General features: G+C 37.4%; 1 protein-coding gene across 3 annotated transcripts in view; it reads left to right on the top strand.

Moving 5' to 3' along the window:
* NAV3 (neuron navigator 3) overlaps positions 1 to 21743 on the top strand; it is a 346564-nt gene that overhangs the window by 103922 nt on the left and 220899 nt on the right. For all 3 annotated transcript variants that reach the window (XM_053658773.1, XM_053658772.1, XM_053658771.1), the window contains exons 4-5: positions 10040 to 10112; positions 12642 to 12825. In XM_053658773.1, coding sequence (XP_053514748.1) covers positions 10040 to 10112; positions 12642 to 12825 — 257 coding nt within the window. The remainder of the gene's footprint in view (positions 1 to 10039; positions 10113 to 12641; positions 12826 to 21743) is intronic.

The raw sequence follows: 21743 nt of genomic DNA, 5'->3' as shown, positions 1-21743 counted from the left end.
TTTTCACCCCATTCCTCCCTTCCCTCTCCCCACTGAAAACCCTCCATGTGATGTCCATTTTTCTGATTCCTTTTCTGTTCTAGTTGTTTGTTTAGTTTTTGTTTTCATTGTTTTTCTTTTCCTTTATGTTCATTTGTTGATAGCCATAAGTTTGTAAACTAGACCACCTAGGAATTCATTCATTTCTTCCAGCTTGTCAAATTTATTGGCCTATGATTGTCCATAGTATTTTCCTATAATCCTTTGTGTTTCTGTGGTGTTGGTTGTTAATTCTCTTTCATTTCTGGTATCATTCATCTGGGTCTTCTCTCTTTTTTTCTTGGTGAGTCTGGTTAAAGATTCATCAATTTTGTTTATATTTTCAAAGAACCAGATCTTGGTTTCATTGATGTTTTGTTTTTAATATAGATTTTCATTTATTCATATACCAAAGGATATTTTTTCATTGCTTTTAGAGAAAAAGGAAGGGGAAAAGGGGGAAGGAGAGAGAGAGAGAGAGAAAAACGTCTCCATGAGAGAGAAAAATTGATTGGTTGCTTCCCATACGCACCCCAACCAGGGATCAAACACACAACCTAGGTATGTGCCCTGACCAGGAATTGATACAAAACATTTTGGTGTATGGGACAATGCTCCAACCAAGTGAGCCACAGTAGCCAGGGAATTGTATTTTTTTAGACATGATTTCACTTATTTCTTTTAAATATTTTATTTATTTATTTTTAGATAGAGGGGAAGGAAGGGAGAAAAAGAGGTAGAGAAACATCAAAGTGTGGTTGCCTCTCTCATGCCCACTACTGGGGACCTGGCCTGCAACCCAGGCCTATGTCCTGCTTGTGAATTGAACTGGCAACCCTTTAGTTTACTCAATCCACACCAGCCAGGACTGATTTCATTTATTTTTGCTCTGATCTTGATCATTTCCTTCATTCTACTGACTTTGGACTCTATGTTCTTTTTTTCTTTAGTTCCTTTAGTTGTAAAGTTAGGTTGTTTATTCTAGCCTCTTTTTTTTGAGATAGGTCTGTAATACTATGAATTTCCCTCTTAGGCCTGCCCCCTAGATTTGGGGTTGTTATGTGTTGATCTTGATTTGTCTTAAGGCATCTTGACTTCTTGTTTGATTTCATTGTTAACCCATTCATTGTTTAGTAATGTATTATTTAAGCTCCATGTGTTTGTGTTTTTCAGATTTCTTGTTGTAATGGATTTTTAGTTTCATACCATTGTGGTTGGAGAAGATGCTTGATATGATTTCAATCTTCTTAAATTTATTGAGACTTATTTTGTATCCTAACATGTGGTCTGTTCTGAAAAATGTTCCATGTGCACTTGGAAAAGAATGTATATTCTGCTGCTTTGGGGTAAAATGTTCTAAAAATATCAATTAAATCCATCGGGTCTAATGTGTCATTTAGGGTCATTGTTTCCTTGTTGAGTTTCTATCTGGCAGATCTATCCATTGATGTTAATGGAGTGTTTAAAGTTCCCTACTAGGACTGTATTACTATTTCTCCCTTTATGTCCATCAATATTTGCTTTACATATTTAGGTGCTCCTCTAGTGGGTGCATAAATGTTTACAAGGATTATATCCTCTTGTTGGATTGGTTCCTTTATATCACGTAGGGTCCTTCTTTGTCTCTTATTATAGCCTTTGTTTTAAAGTCCATTTTGTTTGATATAAGTATTGTTGCCTCAACTTTTTTGGTCCCATTTGCATGAAATATCTTTTTCTGTCCCTTTCAATTTGTGTGTGTCTGGATATAGGTGGGAGAGACCAAGCTGCATACTGAGGCCAGCTGCCACCAGTACAGGGCCTGAGGCAGGTCAGCAAAAGGCCCAAGGCACCCCAAGATTTACCATCACCTGCCAGCTATCCTTTAGTCTCAGCTACCAAAAGAGCCTGGGCAGTACCTGAGTTGCATGTGACAGTTTCTCAGCTAAGCACCAAGTAGGGGCAAGTGGTAGTCACCAGGTTAATGCAGATTTGAACTTGGTGACAGTTCTGGGTCTGAGTCCACTGGACAATAGTCTCATGGTGCACTGAGGCCAGCCACCACCCACCAGTGGCCTTCAGACCTTTGTGTTGGGGCATGGTCTCAGGCAGTCAGCAGGGTAGAGCTAGTGCAACTCCCCAGGCTAATACAGGGGGGCAGTCCCAACACAGGAACTGGTTGGAGGCATGGGAAAAATGGCCTTCATTTCAGTCTCCTGTGTGTCTCCAGTGTGTCTCCAGTACCACCCCACCCCAGCTTGCCTGGAATTCCTCAAGAGTTTTTCAAGAAAGACTACAGTGCGGGCCTAGACTGGCGGCTACAAGCACAGCCCATGGCCTGCAGGAACTTGGCAGGGAAGGGCTGCAGCAGGGAGTTGTCAGGGTGGGGCTAGTGTAGCTCCCAAGGCTAAAGCCTTGTGAAGGGAGTGCTTGACCAGGAAAGATGGCATCTGTGGGCTGTGTGAGAGAGGGACTCAACATGTACACTGGTGGCTGTCCCTCTAACCCTCGCCCTGAAGCCACACAACGCATCCTCACCCTGTATGACTCCAGCACCCCTGAGCTTTCATCCCTTCATTGGAGCCAGGGTGAATGCCTGCGAGCAAGATGTTGTGTACTTTCCCTTTAAGAGGATACCAGGGTTTCTGGCAGTCTCCTGTCTCACCCAGCTAGACAGGAATCCCCACTGGTTTTCACTGCCAGATGCTACTTGGACTCTTCTTTCTGGCTCTGGTGTTCTGGGCTAGTGAGCCTGACTTGGGGTTGAGACACCACACACCTCAAGGGGGACCTTTGCGGCTGAGGTATGTCTCTGGGTTCTCAGCCACTGCACTTGGGTGCAGGGCCAGCCCTTTTCCATCTCTGACCACCCCCTGCCCCACCGGTCTTGAGGTGGCTTCTTCTGTAAATCCTTAGTTACTTCTGTTCAGTTGGTCTTTAGATGGTTATCTAGGTTGATGGTTTTCTAATTTAGCTGTAATTCTGATGTCCTGGAAGGAGGTGAGTGCAATTTCCTCCTAGTCCCCCATCTTGGGTCACTCTCCAATGTGATCTAGTTAAACAGCATCCTTTTGTGGGCATTGGGGTTGTTTTGAATGTTTGGTATTATTAATAATCTTATAAGTAACTTATTTTTGGTGAACCTTCTAGTACTTTTGTAGACCTTGGAGCACTTGTCTAATTATTTGGAATAAATTCCTTAAAGCAATGGAATTTTCTGGAGAGGAAGTTCTCTCTTTCTTTGTAACATAAACCAGGCTTTGTCCAGCCACAGAGTTACTCTGAAAGAAGGAATAATAAGTCCTTTATATTGTCATTTTCTCTGTTTATATGCAAGAAATGTAGTGGGTCTGCTCACGTGGGAATGAGTAAGAAGCCAAACGAACTGCCCAATAGCCACCATGTGAAAAGGAAGGACCTCTGTGGGTCATGAGGTGATTTCTTTGTGGAAAGGAGAGAGGGCTGAACTAATAATTATGTGAATGAAAATAAACATCTTAACCAATTTTATTTAATGCAAAAGTATTACTGCATTTTATTTTAATTCACCAGACAACTTGATGTCTGGGTAATATCTTGGGCTAAAAATCTATATAACTCTTTGAAATCTATGGTAGGGTAAGAGTTTGCTCAAACCAAGTCATCTTACCTATATTTTTAGTTGAAATCACCGTTATTTAATCAATTTATGTAATGGTACTACAGCACACGTTTATAATAAAAATAGGAAGTGTAAGTTAATCAAAAATAGCACAAGTCAGAAAACACTTCACCATCCAGAAAAGGTTAAGAACATTTTATATTCTAGACAGTCTCCACATGTGACTCACAACAGCAGTACCTAGCACCCAAGACATGCCATAACCAGGGTGCATTGTCTGTAGTGAGGACTTAGTCTGTGAAGTTGTATGCCTTCCTGGTTTACAATTACTTAACTTTTTATACTGCAGTAGTTTAGTCAGAGGTTCCAAGGGGCAACAGAGCTGCCCCTTTAACTGGAGGCTAAATTTAGCTCTGTAAACCTAATTGCAGAAAGTCAAGATTGGCTCGATCTCTTCTGGAGCATCCTGTGAGCACTCTCACTCCTCCTTGCTCACACAGGCATGTCCACCTCTCCTTCAGAGCCCTGTTGCACCAGATCAAAATCAGACTTAGCTTTTGAGTTTAGAGAATGCTCCTTGTGTGAAGCTTCCCCAGATGTGTAATGAAAGTTACTAAGTCCATTCTCTTCACTGCCATACAGTGTTGTTTATAATTCTCTTTTGGAGTGTGTGTTATGGTAATTTATGAATTGTTTTTGTCTCTTCAGCTGTTTCAGAAGCTCACATAGGCAAAACCTTATAGTTCATTTTTATATCCCTTCACTGCCTGCAGAGCTCTTTACCCATACTGAAGAGTCAGTAGCTGCTGATGAATTTATTAATCATTGTGTTGGTGGTGTGGTTTAAACTGAATCAATAACTATAAAGGTAGTGTTAATTATATCCACATACTTAGTACCTAAAAAAATTTCTATTAAGTACCCATAAGTAAAAGTGAAAGAAAGCTGTGAATGGACAAGATATAACTTTGTTAATATTGTGAAAGATTCCTCCAGTTACATTTCCCAAAACAGGTTACATGAATATCATAGTAAAAATACTAAAAGGCTCAGTGTCCTAGAACATGCAAATTGAAGTGTGTGAGCTCCAAAAAGAGCTGTGCTAATTAAAAAGTCTACATTTTGGAGGAATATTTTATTCCACACTAACATTAATGAATACTAGTATTTTCAGTATACACATTCTAACTGTTCCTCATTTGAAGCCCAATATATAATTGAGCAATAGATATGCTAATACTTACCAAGTTTATAAGAGTCAAGATAAATATACAATTATGAAATTAGACAAGGAAATTTCTGTTTTGAAAAATGGCTCTTATTTTTTCCATGGGAATGGTGGAAGATATTGGAAATCAGTCAATCTTTTTTAGAACATATAAGAATAGTGACTCTGCCCTGAAACTTGTATCCATAGTACTGAGCATAATTCCAGGAATAAAGTTGGTTTAATAAATGTTTGAAGACAGAATGAATGAATGGTTTGGTTTTGTAGAATCTCATCAAAATTAAATAATAATGTTTGGAGACAAATATTAATTATACAAGTAGAAACTACTCGGTTGTAAAATATGGGCCTTATATTGAATTTGTTTAGTATCTTCAACAAAGAGAACATACACAGCAGTCCATTTTCAGTTCAACTTCAACGAAATTGTGGTTTTGGTTCAGCCATTGTGTAATATTAATGATTTTTGTAGAATCCCCAACACTCTCACGGCTCAATGTGCCCATACATTTCAAAACTTCTGAAAAAACTGACTGTATCTAGAACCTAGAATCATTTTGTTTTGCTTCCCTATACAGTCAATATTTTATGGTTATTTAACCATGTTTAAACTTAACAAGAAAAAGAGAGGTAACGTAGGTGTTTCATGCCAATAAAATGTAAGCTACAAACAGAAGGACCCAAGAAATCGTGCATGACACAGTCACAGGCAAGTAAAAGTCCTGGAGTGACCCTCCATGTGCCACACATGTGGCTGTGACCTGGCCAAGTGAGAAGCGTGCTGCCTCAGCACTGAGAATGGATTTGCTCTTATCACCACTGCACATGGAGCTCAGTCTCCGGTGCTTCCTTCTCTTCTTTGGGACTCAATGTTTCTTCTTCGTTTTTTTATATCTGCACCCTCTTGGTGATTCAGTCTGGCCTCATGGCTTTAATTACCATATGTATGAAGATGACTTCCAAATTTAGAACTATAGTCCCAAACCTCCTCAGTGAACTCCAGCTTGTGTGTCCAACTGCCTACTCAGAATCTCCAAGTGCATGTCCAATAGATGAGACAACATGTCCAAAAGTCAACTCCTTGTATTTATCTATGTCTTTTTCCATTTTAATGGACAAAGACTTCATCCATCAATTTGCTGAGGCCAAAAACCTTGGGGTCATCTTTGACTCCTCTCTTTTTTTATGCCATATCTTCCCTGTTAGCTTTCTTCAAAACGTTTCCAGAATCAGACCATCTCTCATCACCTTTATCTGGAACATGATAATCTTTCACTTTAATTACTCATAACAGCCACCTGACATGTTTTCATACTTTTATCCTTATATGCCTAGCATCTGTTCTCAGCAAAACAAACAGCCATCATGTTACTTTTATTCTTAATTCAAGTAAAACTTATGGAGGAGAATGTAAAGTACTCTAATAGAAATGGAGGTCAAACAAACAGAAGGTGTATAAAGCCCTGCAATCTTCAGCATGTAGCTAATCAATTTTTTACATTGTGTATGCACTGGGGTCATCATCATTCAGATCCCAGCAAAGGACACTGCCAGTGTGCCTGGTCCCCATGCCCCTGTCCAGACAGTGTCCCTCCACAATTCATCACTATTCTAACTTTTTAAAAATATACTTTACTGATTATGCCATTACAGTTGTTCTATTCCCTCCCTTCATTCCCCTCTACCCTGCACACCCCTCCCCCACCATTCTCCCCTTTAGTTTATGCCCACATGTCTCAAGTTCTTTAGATTCTATATTTTGATCATTTTTTCCTATGTCTATGAGCCATCTGTATCTCCTCCTTGGAGAAGTGTCTTCATGTCCTTTGCCTATTTTTAAAATACTGTTTATTGATTATGCTATTACATTTCTCCCATTTCCCCCTTCATTCCCATCTACCCTGCACACCCCCTCCCACCCACATTCCCCCCTTTAGTTTATGTCCTTGTGTCATAAGTTCTTTAGCTTCCACATTTCCCATATTCTTACCCTCCCCCTGTCTATTTTCTATCTACCATCTGTGCTACTTATTCTCTGTACCTTCTCCACTCACCTCCTCCTCCCACTCCCCTGTTGCTAACCCTCCATGTGATCTCCATTTCTATGGTTCTCTCCTGATCTAGCTGTCCACTTAGTTTGCTTTTGTTTTAGGTGTGGTTGTTAATCATTGTGAGTTTGCTGTCCTTTCACTGTTCCTATTTTTTATGTTCTTTTCCTTAGGTAAGTTCCTTTAACTTTTCATGTAATCAGGACTTGGTGATGATGAACTCCTTGAACTTGACCTTATCTGGGAAGCACTTTATCTGTCCTTCCATTCTAAATGAAAGCTTTGCTGGATAAAGTAATCTTGGATATAGATCCTTGCCTTTCATAACTTGGGATACTTCTTTCCAGCCCCTTCTTGCCTGTAAGGTCTCTTTTGAGAAATCAGCTGACAGTCTGATGGTAACTCCTTTTTAGGTGACCGTCCCTTCATCTCTTGCTGCTTCTAGGATTCTCTCCTTCATTTTCATCTTGGCTAATATAATGATGATGTGCCTTGGTGTGTTCCTCCTTGAGTCCACCTTCTTTGGGACTCTCTGAGCTTCCTGGATTTCCTGGAAGTCTATTTCCTTTGCCAGATTGGGGAAATTCTCCTTTATTATTTGTTCAAATAAGTTTTCCACTGGTAGTTGTTCCTCTTCCCCTTCTGGTACCCCTATAATTCTGATGTCGGAGCATTTAAAGATGTCCTGGAGGTTCCTAAGCCTCTCCTCATTTTTTTGTATTCTTGTTTCTTCATATTTTTCCGTTTGGTCATTTTCTCCTTCCTTCTGGTCCACTCCCTTGATTCGAGTCCCAGTTTTCTTTCCATCACTATTGCTTTTCTGTGCCTTTCCCTTCATTTTAATTAGTTTAGCCTTCATATGTTCCTCTAATTTGTGATTAAAATCAACCAGTTCTGTGAGCATCCTGATCACCAGTGTTTTGAACTGTGCATCTGAAAGTTTGACTATTTCTTGGTCACTTAGAGTTATGGGCTCTGGGGCTTTGAGTTCTTCTTGAGCCATGTTTGGTCTTTTTGCACCTGTTACATATGAGGAGCGGAGCCTTAGGTGTTCACCAGGGTGGGGCCGCCCAGGTCCCTGGGTTGTGGCGCTGTATGTGGGAGCGGGGTCAGAGAGGGACAATAGCGGTCCCCTCTGCTGCTTCCTGCTGCTGGGGCCTGTGTGGTCTGTCTCACTGCTTGCCTCTTCACTGGTTTAATCTGTGCACGAATGTGTGACCTCGGTCAGCCAGCTGCCCTGAGCCCTCACTGGGTCCACCCATTGCAACCCCACACCTGGGGATTTGCCAACCACTGACCAGGAGCCTGGGTTGGTCTGACCAAGTTTTTCTATGCAACCCCGCTCTGCCAGTCACTGGCTCCACCCCTCTTACTGGTCTGGCTGAATGGTTCGTTGTTGTTGGCTGTAGTATAGTTCAATTTTCTGTGTTTTGGTTGAGTTTTTTTTTTTTTTTTACTAAAACTTTGTTGTCTTTAAACTTGGTTGTACAAGGAGGCACAGTGTTTCAACCTACGCCTCCATCTTGGCCAGAAGTCTGTCACTATTCTAACTTTTGTTTTCATGGTTTAGTTCTGCTCACCCTGAATTTCATATAACTTGAGCATCACATAGTATATACTATTTTGTTGGCTTCTCTTGCTCATCTTTACCTGAGACCATCTCTGCAGGTCAGTTGTTTAATCTGTAAAGAGGAAGATAGACTGAGATTGGTCATGTTATATTCAGCACCTTCAACTCTATTATTTTTTCAATAGAATCATTTAAGTTAAACTCACTTTGAAGTGAATCAATATAAAAATGAACTTTTCATATAATAAATGTGTATATCCTGGCTATAATCATTTTAAAGCAAAGACCATCTCATGAGATATCGTTAATTTTATACAAAATTACATTTAAAGAGGAAAATAAATAGTTGTCTATTTTATAAGATAGGTTCTTGAATCATTTTTTTCTTTTTATTTTTAAGGGACATTTTGACCTTGCTGTGAAACTAAGCTAGAGAGGACTTTGGCAGGACTTCGTTTGTCCTCATGCATAGGTTTTGATGAGAACTTAATGAGACAGAAAATAATACTTTGCCAAGTATTAACTTTAAATCTCCTAATTACTTTAGAATTTCAATATTTATAACTTGGTGGTCATGAAGGGAGATGATCATGAAGAACTGGAACTATCTAGTTTCCTACACTCTTTTAAAAAAGACTTAGACATTTAACTGCCGTATAACACCATGGCCACTGTTGAGATCAGCCTGTGAATCAACATAAATGGTTGGGGTTTTTTGTCACGCTAAGTTGTTAACAAGCTGGTTATCATATTGAAACTGTTTAAAAGCCATGGCATCAGTCTTTTGAATTACAAAGGCAACATATGTATTTAATCAGAGAATTATTCAACCAGCTATAGAAATACAAATACAGTTTTGTCCTTGCTGGTGTGGCTCAGTGGACTGAGCACTGGCCTACAAACCAGAGGGTCCCAGGTTTGATTCTCAGTCAGGGCCCATGCCCGGGTTGTGGGCCACATTCCCCATAGGGAGTGCGTGACAGGCAACCACCTACTGATGTTTCTCTCGCTCTCTTTCTCCCTCCCTTCCCCTCTGTCTAAAAATAAAGAAATAAAATCTTTAAAAAATATGAATACAGTTTTAAAAATAAAGACTTGCTATGATTTAGCATGAAAGTATGCTCATCCCACTCATGTTGTATCAACTCCTTGTCCATCTCATTTATCTTTAGGCATACTTAGCAGACATTACTGGTTGACTCTCAAATACCCACATCCTAACATTCCCAGACTCACACAAGCAACCATGTCCTCCTGCATGGGTGATTTAGTTGAGACTCATTTGTGAAGAGATCTTATTTGTGGATCACAACAGGCGGTTTTTATGAGTAGGTGGGTTGCTAATCTGTGAGAATGCCATTCTTGACCAGGCCTTTATGAATTGTTTGTAAGTACCAAACAGGACAATGCACGCTTTATATTCATTCTGCAATTAGCCAAAATAATTCTAGTTAAACTCTGGTAAAGATCTCTAGTATGAAATGAATGTAAAGCATTCATTCTTTCCTTATCTTTCTCTCTGGTTTTATTCTAGTTTGTTTATTTATTTAACTATGATGCTCTAAGTTACTTTTTCCCTGCTCTCTGTGTTACAGATTGAGAATGTTGACGTCTGCCTTAGTTTTCTAGCAGCCAGAGGAGTCAACGTTCAAGGTCTATCTGCGGAAGGTAAGGGAAAGCGCAGTTGTCACAGATGATGCCCGAGTTTGTAAAAGATGTTTTCTTTATAATGCAAGAAATGTAAGTTGAAAGTGCATAGCTCCTTAGTACAATAAAAGACATGAGTAAAGTTTCTAAACTAATAGAAATGTAAATGCAATGGTTATTATTGTATGCTTTCGTTAACTGCTTTTTATATTACTAAGTATATGGGAAGGGGCAATTAACAGAACGTGTTTTTGATATCACCAGTCTACAGTATTTTTAGAGTCTTAACTAGAGTAATTTTGGTGGATAGATAATGCTGGATATTACATAGACTTAAATACAGGTAATGATAGTATAATGCTCAAATATTTTATCAGTATGATCAAATTGGCAATTCTAGTTTAAATATTTCATAATTTCAAATAAGTCAGCATGAGCTCTTAAATAATTAGCACTAACAGTATTTAATAACTGTTATATATAAAGGCTTTAAGTCTTTAAGGTTTAAAAGATCATCATTAAAATTGAATACAGAAAAGTAGAAAAGGACAGCTACTTCTGTCATCTTTTTTCTGAATCTTTGTCTACCATATATATATATATAAATTAAGGAAAAAGTGTCAAGTGCTATTAACAAAAAACAATTGCTAAGTTATGAAATAGCAAGTCCTTTGAGATCTAGATCAATGACAACCATTTTTAATTAGAATATTAATTCTTATATTAAAAAATTCTGCTAGCTACTGTTAAACACTGTGAACATTTAGATAGTTTAAAGTTTCTACTACAATCAGTTGGCTCTGAAAAGGCTTTTTTTTATCACAGACACTAGAAATACTAGATAATTTTAAGTTTTTAAATGTTTGCTATTATTGGACAAAGAGGAATTGTGTGGCTTTTCAAACATAATGAATATTTGGTAGAATTACTGACTGACTTTTCTCCATTTTTCTTCTGTATTTAGATTTCTTTAATATTACATTTCACTATTTTTAATGAATTTTTATTGTTGTTCAATTACAGTTGTCTCCATTTCTCCCACTACTCCCCCTTTTTATTATATTTACATTTTATAATGTCTAATATTAAATTACATATTTAAGAGCCAAAAAGCTTAGGCTCAGACCTCACTGATTGTTCTGTTACTTAGAATAAAACTTGATAAAAATCTCCAAGATAATATTTTACTTTCTAGGTGGTTAAAAGCAAGCTAAAAATGCTACTATTTTACATATATCTTCCCTCTCACATGGCATTCTTTATTAACATAAACCTATGGATTTTTATTTATTTTCTAAAATATATGAATGCTCTAAATGACTTTCTAAATAATTTAACCCTGCATCATAATAAAACAAGAAACACATTGAAACTCCAAGATCATTCAGGTTTATGTAAGAAAATACTTTCTCACTGAAGCCTCATACTGATCAAGTCCACTCTTCTATATTATGCCAACTGTGAGGAAAGCTTGGGTGAAAAAATGGAAGAAAAACTTACAGCCTCATTTCATATGAATAATTCCACTGCATAGTTTGTATGACTTTATAAATCATCAGAGAGCAAGGATTCGAAATAGCTTATTAATCTTCCTAAACTCCAAAAAGGACATAAAGCCTTAACCTCATAGTAGGGTGTGTTTTATTGCTAGTAGCAGGTTTTATTTAAAATACAATTACTGGTTGCATAGCCTTATTTCAAGCTTTACTCTATATCTTTTCGTATTTTTTCAATTATATCTTCAAGAGAAAAATCTTGAAGAAAGTCTCAGTTTGTAGCTTACACTGTGCATTTAAACTTGTTGTTCCATATTAAAAAAATGTACACAGACCCCTGTGTTAGAATTAGGATTTCCATTTTATCTCAAGTCATAAGTAAACTGATCTTTATTATTCACTGATATATACCCTGAATTAAAAATAAAAGAATTGGACCACCTGAAATTGTACCTATGATGTACTCAGCTCTTTGGAGTATATATAGTATGTGCGTATATCTATATATATGTGTATTTTAATAAGTTGTGTGGTGGAAGTTTAGAAAGAATGTTGACTGCTATAAATTCAATTGCTATTATGAGTTGCACCCAACCCATCAGTATTTATAATGCAGGACAATGACATTTAAGTGGCTTGCTTGCTTCGGTTCACAGCCATCGCTTTGTGTGTGACAGCTGTGTGTATTTGTGAGGGGAGCTGAGTACCAAGTCAAACGACTAGCACGAGACAGAGAGGCTGTCCATTTCCAAGAAGAACTAACTGTAGAAAATTGTAGTCCAGGGTCAGCAAAGAGCATCACTCAAGTAAACTTTGTTCTCTGCACCCTCCATCCCTTCACTTTCTCCCTAAAATTTCAAGTATTTGGAAACAGTAGCATGTTTCAGAGATTCAGAGGTGCTTGCTTTTATGACCGAGAGAATCAAATTACATTTTTACATTCATAGATATACCATCTAAGATAATGGCATCTAGAATTTCATTTGTAAAAAATAAAAATGGTAACCACATTCATTTCACATGATACTGTTTTTATGTTTTCCCTTTGATACAGAAATAAGAAATGGAAACTTAAAAGCCATTTTAGGGCTGTTTTTCAGTTTGTCTCGCTACAAGCAGCAACAGCACCATCAACAACAGTATTACCAGTCCTTGGTGGAACTTCAGCAGCGGGTCACTCACACCTCTCCTCCGGCAGAAGCCAGTCAGGCCAGAACCCAACAAGACATGCAGTCCAGGTAAGGAAGGGGAGCAGGGGATGTGTTTAAAAGCAATTTGTAGAAACTTGTTTGTAACAAATTGTCGTTTGTGATTTTGAAAAGTATATTTCTGTAGTTCTGTCAATGTGATGGGATTATTTGGCTTATGTTATCGAAGTTAAAACCTCTTTTGGTTGAATGAGCAAACCTATCATTTGTTAGCTGAAGCATTTGTCTTTGTTTCATAAAGATGATTATCGTTTGTATCAAAGTGTGTAAAATGTCTTTCTTGTTAAGTAATATGACACACTTCCTTCCTTCTGCGCATCACTGTATTATTTAGAGTGTGCTATCACATTGTCGAACCCCAGTCTTCAGTTGTGCAGGAATCCTTTGTTGATGCTTCTGATTAATTGAATCACTAAATGTCAAAAATTTCAGGTCTAAAGCACACAGGAGTTTGAGCGTTTGGAAACCTGCTGTTTCTGATGTGAGATGGGGTGTGTGTGAGTGTGTGTGCATTATAGTGTGTGTGTAGGTATACACAAACGTGTGTTGTTTGTCCGACTCGAGTCTGTTGGCACATGTAGACACAGCCTGGGGTGGGGCGCTAACAAAGCCTGCCAACTTCCTTCCCTCTTGAGTTACTGACTTTTCTTTTTTCCTCCAGTTTGGAATTGTGTTAGTCAGAGTTCAACCAGAAAAGCAGAACCAGTAAGAGAGATATATGAAGAGATTTATTGTAAAGAATTATTTTACTTGTTCATGGGGATGGGCTAGGCAAGTCTGAAACCCTAACGCCAGCACAGCGGGAAGAGCAGGCTGAAACTCAGTGTGAGCTGAACCTGCTATGCCTGTGGAATTTAATCTCAAGGAATCCTCAGTTCTGCTTTTTGAGACCTTTCAAGAGATGAATCAGACCAACTCAGATTATCTAGGATAATCTTCCTTACTTAAAGTCACCACATCCACCAAATATGTTCACTGTAACAGATAGATGAGTATTTGATTGAACAAATAAGACTAAATAAACCTAGCCAAGTTCAAACACTGGGTCCTGATCAATAACCAAGGTATCAGGTGGTTAGCTTCATTATATAAGTAGCTATGATTATTTTTCTTCAGGGGGGAGAAGGTATAATATGAAAATATTCTTCATTGTTTTTAAAGATATATACACATAAAAAATGTACATAAATATTTAACTTTCTTCATCTGAGAAGCAAAGCTTGAAGCCTAATAATAATGTTTATCTTGATTTTGTTTTTGGTAGTTAGCTTTGACTCAAACAGTTAAAATGAAACTCCAAAATACATTCACAAACCACCCCCCACTTATTGTCAAATATTCAACAATTCAGAAATCCCTTTCTCTTTCATCTGTCAATCAGCTTTCACTTAGTTAATTACTAAAAAGAAAAATTATAGTTTCACTGAAAAATATGGAGATACTACAAAGTCCATGGAGTGATAAGGGATATTTTTCATTACTCAATAATGCAGGTTTGCTTCGGTTTAAGCTCATATTGGCTTTTAAGATGTCAAGTGAAATTGTGCAGCAAAGTGAAAAAATGCATCTACTGTGTAAGTTCTTTGAATTTCTTAAGAATATAGGAGAAAAAGAAACATTTTTTATTTTTATTATTAATTTTGGGAAGATGGTTGATAGGAAGAGATCTAGGTTTTTAAAACTGCCAGAAATAATACTTTCCAGAGTTTGATTTAAGCTGTTTGAATTCACAAGAAGCAAGAATAGTAGCTGAAAAAATATAGGAAGTAAGTGGTCTTACACAAAGCATGTTGACTCTGGAGGTGATGTGGAATATCATTTGTCTTTGACCTCCCGCATTCTCTTTCTGTATCTGCCATGTGTGATCTCTTGCCCAGGGTTTCTCTGTGGTTACAGCCGTCTGGGAGATATTTCTTTTCTTCTCTTGCTGGATATGCTTTGCTGTTATGAAATTGTGTTACATTTTAAAATATAGAGCTGTGTATAACAGTCATGGTAATTTTATGTCATTTGGGGGAAAGCTGTCTTATTTCTTTTATTGATAGTAAACGAAAAGTATTCTTTTCACCCATGTCCTTTTTGACTGAGGTAGACTCTCTCTTAGATAATTTTATTCTAGCAAATTGGATTTAATTACTTTTTGGATTGATTATTAATTAATAAATATAGAGTACTTGCTATAGTAAATGCAGTACTGAGGAGCTCATCTTAACTGTAATAAAAGTATTTTATATGATTTAGAGAATATTATATTTCAGACATTAATATTTATTTCAACTTGTATAGTTTTTTCATGGTGAAATCATCTGTGAATTAGAATTTTTGTGGCCTTACATATAACAATCAATGTATTTCAGCATTTTTCAAAAACCCTTAGTGATAATGTACATAGGAGAGGAATATTATGTTTAATAGAACCAAGGTAATTTATACAGAAAAAAAATCCCAGTGACACATTTATCTTCATTTGCCTTGGAATATGAGTTATAAATCATAATTTATGAGGTCTTTCTATTGATTCCAAAGCACTTTCCAAGTAAATAATATAAATAATTAGTAGCTAATTATTCAGGATATTCAGCCAGAAAATGTTCTTATACTTTTCTCTGTAGATTAATAAAAATATTAGGGTATATTGTTTCAATTCAATACTGTTTTAGTATGTTCTCTTTATTTAAAATAAATAAGCGTAACTGTATGTATTTCCACAATATTTATTTTATATGTTAAGAATTGTTAATTTGGTTTCTCTCTTTTGAAAATAACAGCATGTGCTTTGAATCAATTTGAATATCTTTCATTTAAATGGATATTTGATCTAAAGATTAACAAGTAAAATATCTAATATAGAAGAAAGTATAATGTGGATGGAGAGGAATAGAATGTAGGGAACAAACTCTCCCCTCTGGTCTCTCAGCTTCCTCAGCACTCTTGTGGGTGTGTGTTTGTGGGCGTGTGCACAAACACGTGAGCAGGCATGCATGTGTGTGTCATATTCAAAGAGCAAATAGAGCTCTACTTATTAAGAGCTCACCCCTAGAATCAGAGTGCCTGCAATGAGATCCAATTTAACCACTTCCCAATTGCATGACCCTGGGCAACTTACCCAACTCCTCTGTGTTCCACACTTTCATTGTAAAGAGAATAAAAATGACCCTGATCACATGAGGATGTTTTAGGAGTTCAGTGGGTCAGTAGTCATAAAACACTTCAAACATAACTGGCACATTTCACTTCCTTGCTCAAAGGCTTGCAGTGGTTTCAATAGCCCAGTCTTGCTCCCATCTGAAGAAATGGGTGCTAGCTGATTCATTTGCCTGGAGTGTTCTTCCCTGATTGCTTCCTGGCTAAATCCTTCACTTTCTTCAAGTCACGTTCTCAAGTGTTGCCTCTTAACTGATGCTTGCCTTGACTAACCTTTTAACTAACTCTACAGGCTGCCCATCTTCACTACCCACTGTAGAACTTCATTGTACTTTTCCTTTCTCTGCAGCTCTAATCACCCTCTAACCTACAATTTTGTTACTTATTATAATCATAGTTTATTATTACCTCTTTCTACTTTGTTGAATGTAAGTACTGTAGGCACAGTAATATTTTTATATTTTAGTCATTGTTGTAGTCCAAGGAATTAGAACAGGGCCTTGCATATAGTAAGTTCTTTCCTATATATTTATTTATTTATTTATTTATATTTATAAAGACAAGACAGAGGGAGAGAAACATCAATGTGTGGTTGACTCTTGCGTGCCCCCTACTGGGGACCTGGCCTGCAACCCAGACATGTACCCTGACTGGTTATTGAACCAGTGATCCTTTGCCTCGCAGGCCGGTGCTCAATCCACTGAGCCACACCAGCCAGGACAGGTTCTAGTAATTATTTTTGAAATGAGTATGTAAGAATTTGTATTATAGTGACTTCAAATTTTAAGTAGGAGCTCTCTATAGATTTATACTTAGAATTGTAAGTCATTTTAAGTTAAACATATATGTTTATACAATTAATATAATTAAGATAATTAAATATTCTCTTGTTTATTGGTTGGTCATATTGAACTACAATTAAGTTTCAAAATGACACATAGTGGAACCATCAGAGATTACCCAGATGCATGGAACTAATAATCCTTTGCTTCTGCCCTAATGATCACTGATTATATCTTTCTTTTGGTCTTTTATGGATTTATCATAGCTATCGGGTTCCTTTTGCTTTCTGGCAGTCATTCATTAGCTCACTGCTCTCTGTGTGGCTAACTCTCTGCAATAATGTTCCTATATTGATATGGGATTTCAGTGCTGTGGGACAGGAAGCAGATTACGAAGTCTGTTAGCGGTTTGGTACTGAAAAACTAAATAGGTGATATAGTGAAGGGCTTGGGCTCTGGAATGCACTACTAGTTTAAAGCTACTTGTGTTTGTAGCTTCTTTCTTTTCAGTCTTGTTTTGCTCAGACGAGCCAAATACAATAATGGAGCTAGTGTTCAGAAATTATTGCTCCGGCTGGTATGACTCAGTGGATTGAGTGCCTGTCTGCCGGTCAAAGGGCTGCTGGTTGGATTCCCAGACAGGGCACATGCCTGGGTTGCGGGCCACGCCCCTAGTAGGGCACACGCATGTGAGAGGCACACACTGGTGTTTCTCTCCCATCCTTTCTCCCTCCCTTACTTTCTATAAAAATAAAAAAAAATTTAAAGGAAAAAATTATGTATCTAATTTGCAGCTAATAGATCACAGTCTGCCTTTAAAAAATTTTTACATAATGCTAAAAAATATCAATGCTACAGCTAATCCAACATAAAAGTATTGCCTTCAAGATACCCAGATTATTAATTCATGTTGTTAATTAATAATATGAATATAAAAATTGCCCTTGTCACTAAAATTTAATCTTACAAAAGGAATGCACTATTGAAAGCTATATACTTCTGAATTAATCCTGAAATAGCCTTGTTTACGTGGATTAAATTTATGATATGTGCAGGCAGTCTTGTTCCTTTATCACCAGTGTCTCTTATCATTTGACTTGAAGTATCCATTGTAGTATCTGTATTAAAATAAAGGTGGGACTCTTAATTTTAAATTTCTTAATTTTTCACATGGGAAAATATTTGGTTGTATTTGGCTGATAAAGAATTAATCAAGTAATCAATTCAACAATTTGAATATATTGAACATAAAACTAGATTTTCCCTATATCAGCGATCTCTAGAAGGAAGTTACATTGGTAAAGATGAACTGTCTTCCTGCATTACATGATGCTTTGCCCATTTGCATTTACTTAACACAAAAGGTAAAACCTGCTTGTTCTATTTTTCTGTTTTGAAAAGAGTACATTAAATATTCATTCTCTAACTAACTTGGAAAGTATGAGAAATATTTTCATATAAAGTGATGAGTTAAAATCAGAGTTATTTTTATAGATATTAACTATGAGATGAGGGAAGTACTATTTCTTAGTCTAAAAAAAGTAGAAATGAATTCTTTAACTTTCAAAATCAGAAAACTAATTTTTATCAACAAATATGTCTTAGGTATTCAGAATATTTCTGCTAATTATATTTCCCCATTTTTTTTGACAATTAAAGTTCTCGTAGCAAAGTTCAGTAGCATCAAAACCACACACAATGCCTGGCATGTGAGAGCTGCCAGCTGTGAGCAGAATTCATGTTGGAGTATTTAATTTTCCCCCAAAATATCTGGTGAAGTAGTACAGTGAAAGAAAATTATAAAATTAAAATTTATTCTTATTTCATACTAGTCTGGTTATACATGTGAGGTGTTAGATGATAGTATGTGGAAAAGATAATCTTTATTTGTTAAATACTTTTTAAAAAGGGAGATAATTTTCCTTAAAATGTGGGCCTTCTAGTTTAATTTTGAGCCAGATTACTAAATGTCTTTTATCCTGTTATTAAATAGTTTGAATCACAGGAGCAAAGACTTTGGTTATAGGTTTTATAGACTTAAAACATGTGAGTAAGAAAATAATTGAATGTGACAGGGAGGTAGGTAAGAAGTTACACTAATAGGTGATAGATTTGTTAAAGGCAGTGGTGATGGCAAGACTTTCTGAACTCAAACAAGAGTTGTTTTAGAAATAGGAGAGGGCATGATCTCCACAGATGATCATTTACTCTTCTGCTTTTTATTTTGTAGGAGAAAATCAAAACTGTGTCAATGTACAGTTTAGATAAACCTGCTCCTGTGGCGCCCACAACTCAAATTGCAAACCCTGGGGTACAAGCTTTTTGAGTGACTGGTCTATTCCCTTCGCAGCCCCTTCCCAGGGTTCCTGCCACCCCGCCACCCACCCACGTTGCTCTTGGAAGCCTCTCCCATGGAGGATTTTGCCTTTCTTGTACAGGAAACATAATTTCCTTCTGGGACATTCACTCTGAAACTGGGACAGTTTACAGCTTTTCGGCCTGGGGTTATAAATCTTGTAAAGTACATGAGGAAGTTTAATTGAAGATGACAGGAAGGCACTGGTAATCTAAGCTCTCCAGAACCTGGCTTCTATTAGTTGCTGAACTCAGCTCTGTTTTCTGGCCTGCAGTGTGGTATTCAAAAAAGTCAGTGAATCAATTAAACTTTAAACAAAACAAAACCGAAAGGACATTTATAAATCTTTTTTTAAAAGCAGCATATTTTCCCCTGGCCAGGGTGGCTCAGTTGGTTGGAACATCATCCCGTACACCCCACAAAGTTGAGTGTTCAATTCCTAGTCTTGGCACACAGCTAGGTTGCAGTTACAATCCCCATAACAGGGTGAGTACAGGAGGCAACCAACTAATGTTTCTCACATCTCTCTCTGTCTTTATCTCTATCCTTCCTTCTCTTAAAATCAATAAAGATATCCTTGGCTGAGGATTTTTTTAAAAGAATATTCAAAAAAGAAAAAAATGGAATATTTTTTGCCTAAAGAGAAAAAAATGAAGAGAAAGAAATTATTCTTTAATTGAGCAATTTAAGGGGATATAATATTAACAGAATGTATGTACATACACAAACACATACTTTGTTCATATTCTGTTTTTATTCCTTATTTTAAAAGCTTGACAACCACTCATTCTTCTGTTGTTATAGATAACCAGCCATATAATGCTGGTTATTTTAGAGTCAGACAGACATGGGTTCGAATTCTGCCTGCCAGTTCCCAGTGACGGGACATCGGGCACTGGATTTTAGCCTGCTCAGATGCCAGTGTTCTTCCGTCTAACGTTAAGATGATGATAACTTCCTCATGTGGATATCGATAAGACTACCTGACATAATTTGTGTATAACCTGCCTCTTTACCCTAATACTTAGCATACAGGTATAGTAGACACACAAATAACTGCTTTTATATTCTCTTCTGCTTTAAGATTGCATCGCATGTGTTAATAAAATAGATTGACCCACACTAAAAACCTCGTCAACCTCATCACTTTCTTCCTTTCTCACTTTGTCTGATCCATTGTATTTCTAATTTCCATTAAATGTAATTCAAAGTAATAATATCCTTATGATTAAAAATAGCATAATGATCAGACCTTTCCAAGCTCAGTCTAGCTACACAGAGGTAACTCCTTTAATTATTTTAAGTATTATCTTTGGTAGTTAATACCACATAGCTAAAGAAAATACTTCTACTATTAGTTTTCATTGATCGATTTGGTCATTGTCTTTTGATTCACTCCCCCGATCCTCCCATCTCCCTTTAATGTAGTCAACAAATATTTATGTAGCACTGAGTCTGTTCTACACACTTTCCTAGGCAATAGAGGTACAGCAGAGGACCAAATACACTAGAGAATCTTTGCCTCTTGAAGCTTTCATTCTGGCATGGTAGACCAATAATAAATAGTTAATTAAAATATATAACAGTAATTGGATAGCTGACAGTGGAGAAAGATAAATAAAAAGGGGGGAAAGAGATGTAGATGTCATATTTTTGCAAACATGATATTGAGCAGAGGAGCTATGTGATTATGTTGTAGTAGGTGCTTCAGGCTGACAGACAAACAACAGCTAAGGGCTTGACGTGGGAGCCTATCCCAGTTGGCTTGGATCAGAGGAAAAGAGACAGAAGAGTAACGTGTAATCCAGATAAGGAGCAGGGAGACACTAGTGTGACCCTGTCATTATTGTAAGGACTTTGGATGTTGCTCTGGGAGAGATGGGAAGATACGATGGACCGTAAAGAAGGACATAAACAGTAGACAAATCCAAGGGCCACTCTGGCTACTGTGGGAAGCGTAGATTATAGTGGGAAAAGGTGAAAGCCATTGTGGAGTTGTGGAGGAAAGCCCAGACTTCCGTGGTCAAAGTGAGCAGAGGAGGATGAATTCCAGATATATCTTGTGGGTACTTAGCTGACAGGTCTGCAGTAGGACTAGGAGACAGAGGAGACTATAGTGTTGTTAGTATTAGCTATTAGAAAGATGGCGCTTCCATTTGCTGAAAGAGAAAAGAATGGGGACTAGCAGGGTTGGTGGGGAGAACGCCACATACTCACTTGGGACATGTCAGTTTTGACATGTCTAGTAAGTGTAGCTAACTGAAGATAGTAAGGGGACAATTAGAGTTCCAAGACTGGAGTTGATGGGGCAGGTGTAGGCTATAAACAAAAATTCTGGAAATATAGGCGTACAGAAATCATAAAAAGTTATGACACTAGACATAATAAAGTCACCAAAATCTGTGCGTAGATGAAGAGAAGAGGATTGAAGATGGGGTCAGAGGCCCACCAGTGTTCATAGATCAAGCGGATGGCAAGAGCTGGTAGAGGAGGCCGAGAAGAGATCGCCTGTCCCAATGCAGGAGGAGAGCCAGAACTCGTTCCCGCTGGAAAGAGTGGAGGAAGTGTTGGAGCGGCAGGGCGTGATCAGCAGTAATAGTTTACGTGTTGCCCCTGCTGTGTTCCAGGCACCATTCTAAGTACCTTATCCACACCGTCACTCTTTC

This window comes from Artibeus jamaicensis, unplaced genomic scaffold (genome assembly GCF_021234435.1).
Source record: "Artibeus jamaicensis isolate MK-2021 breed Jamaican fruit bat unplaced genomic scaffold, CSHL_Jam_final scaffold_584, whole genome shotgun sequence".
NCBI classification, from domain to species: Eukaryota; Metazoa; Chordata; class Mammalia; order Chiroptera; family Phyllostomidae; genus Artibeus; species Artibeus jamaicensis.
The sequence above is the reverse complement of the archived record's forward strand: the minus strand, read 5'-3'. Positions and strand labels throughout refer to the sequence as shown.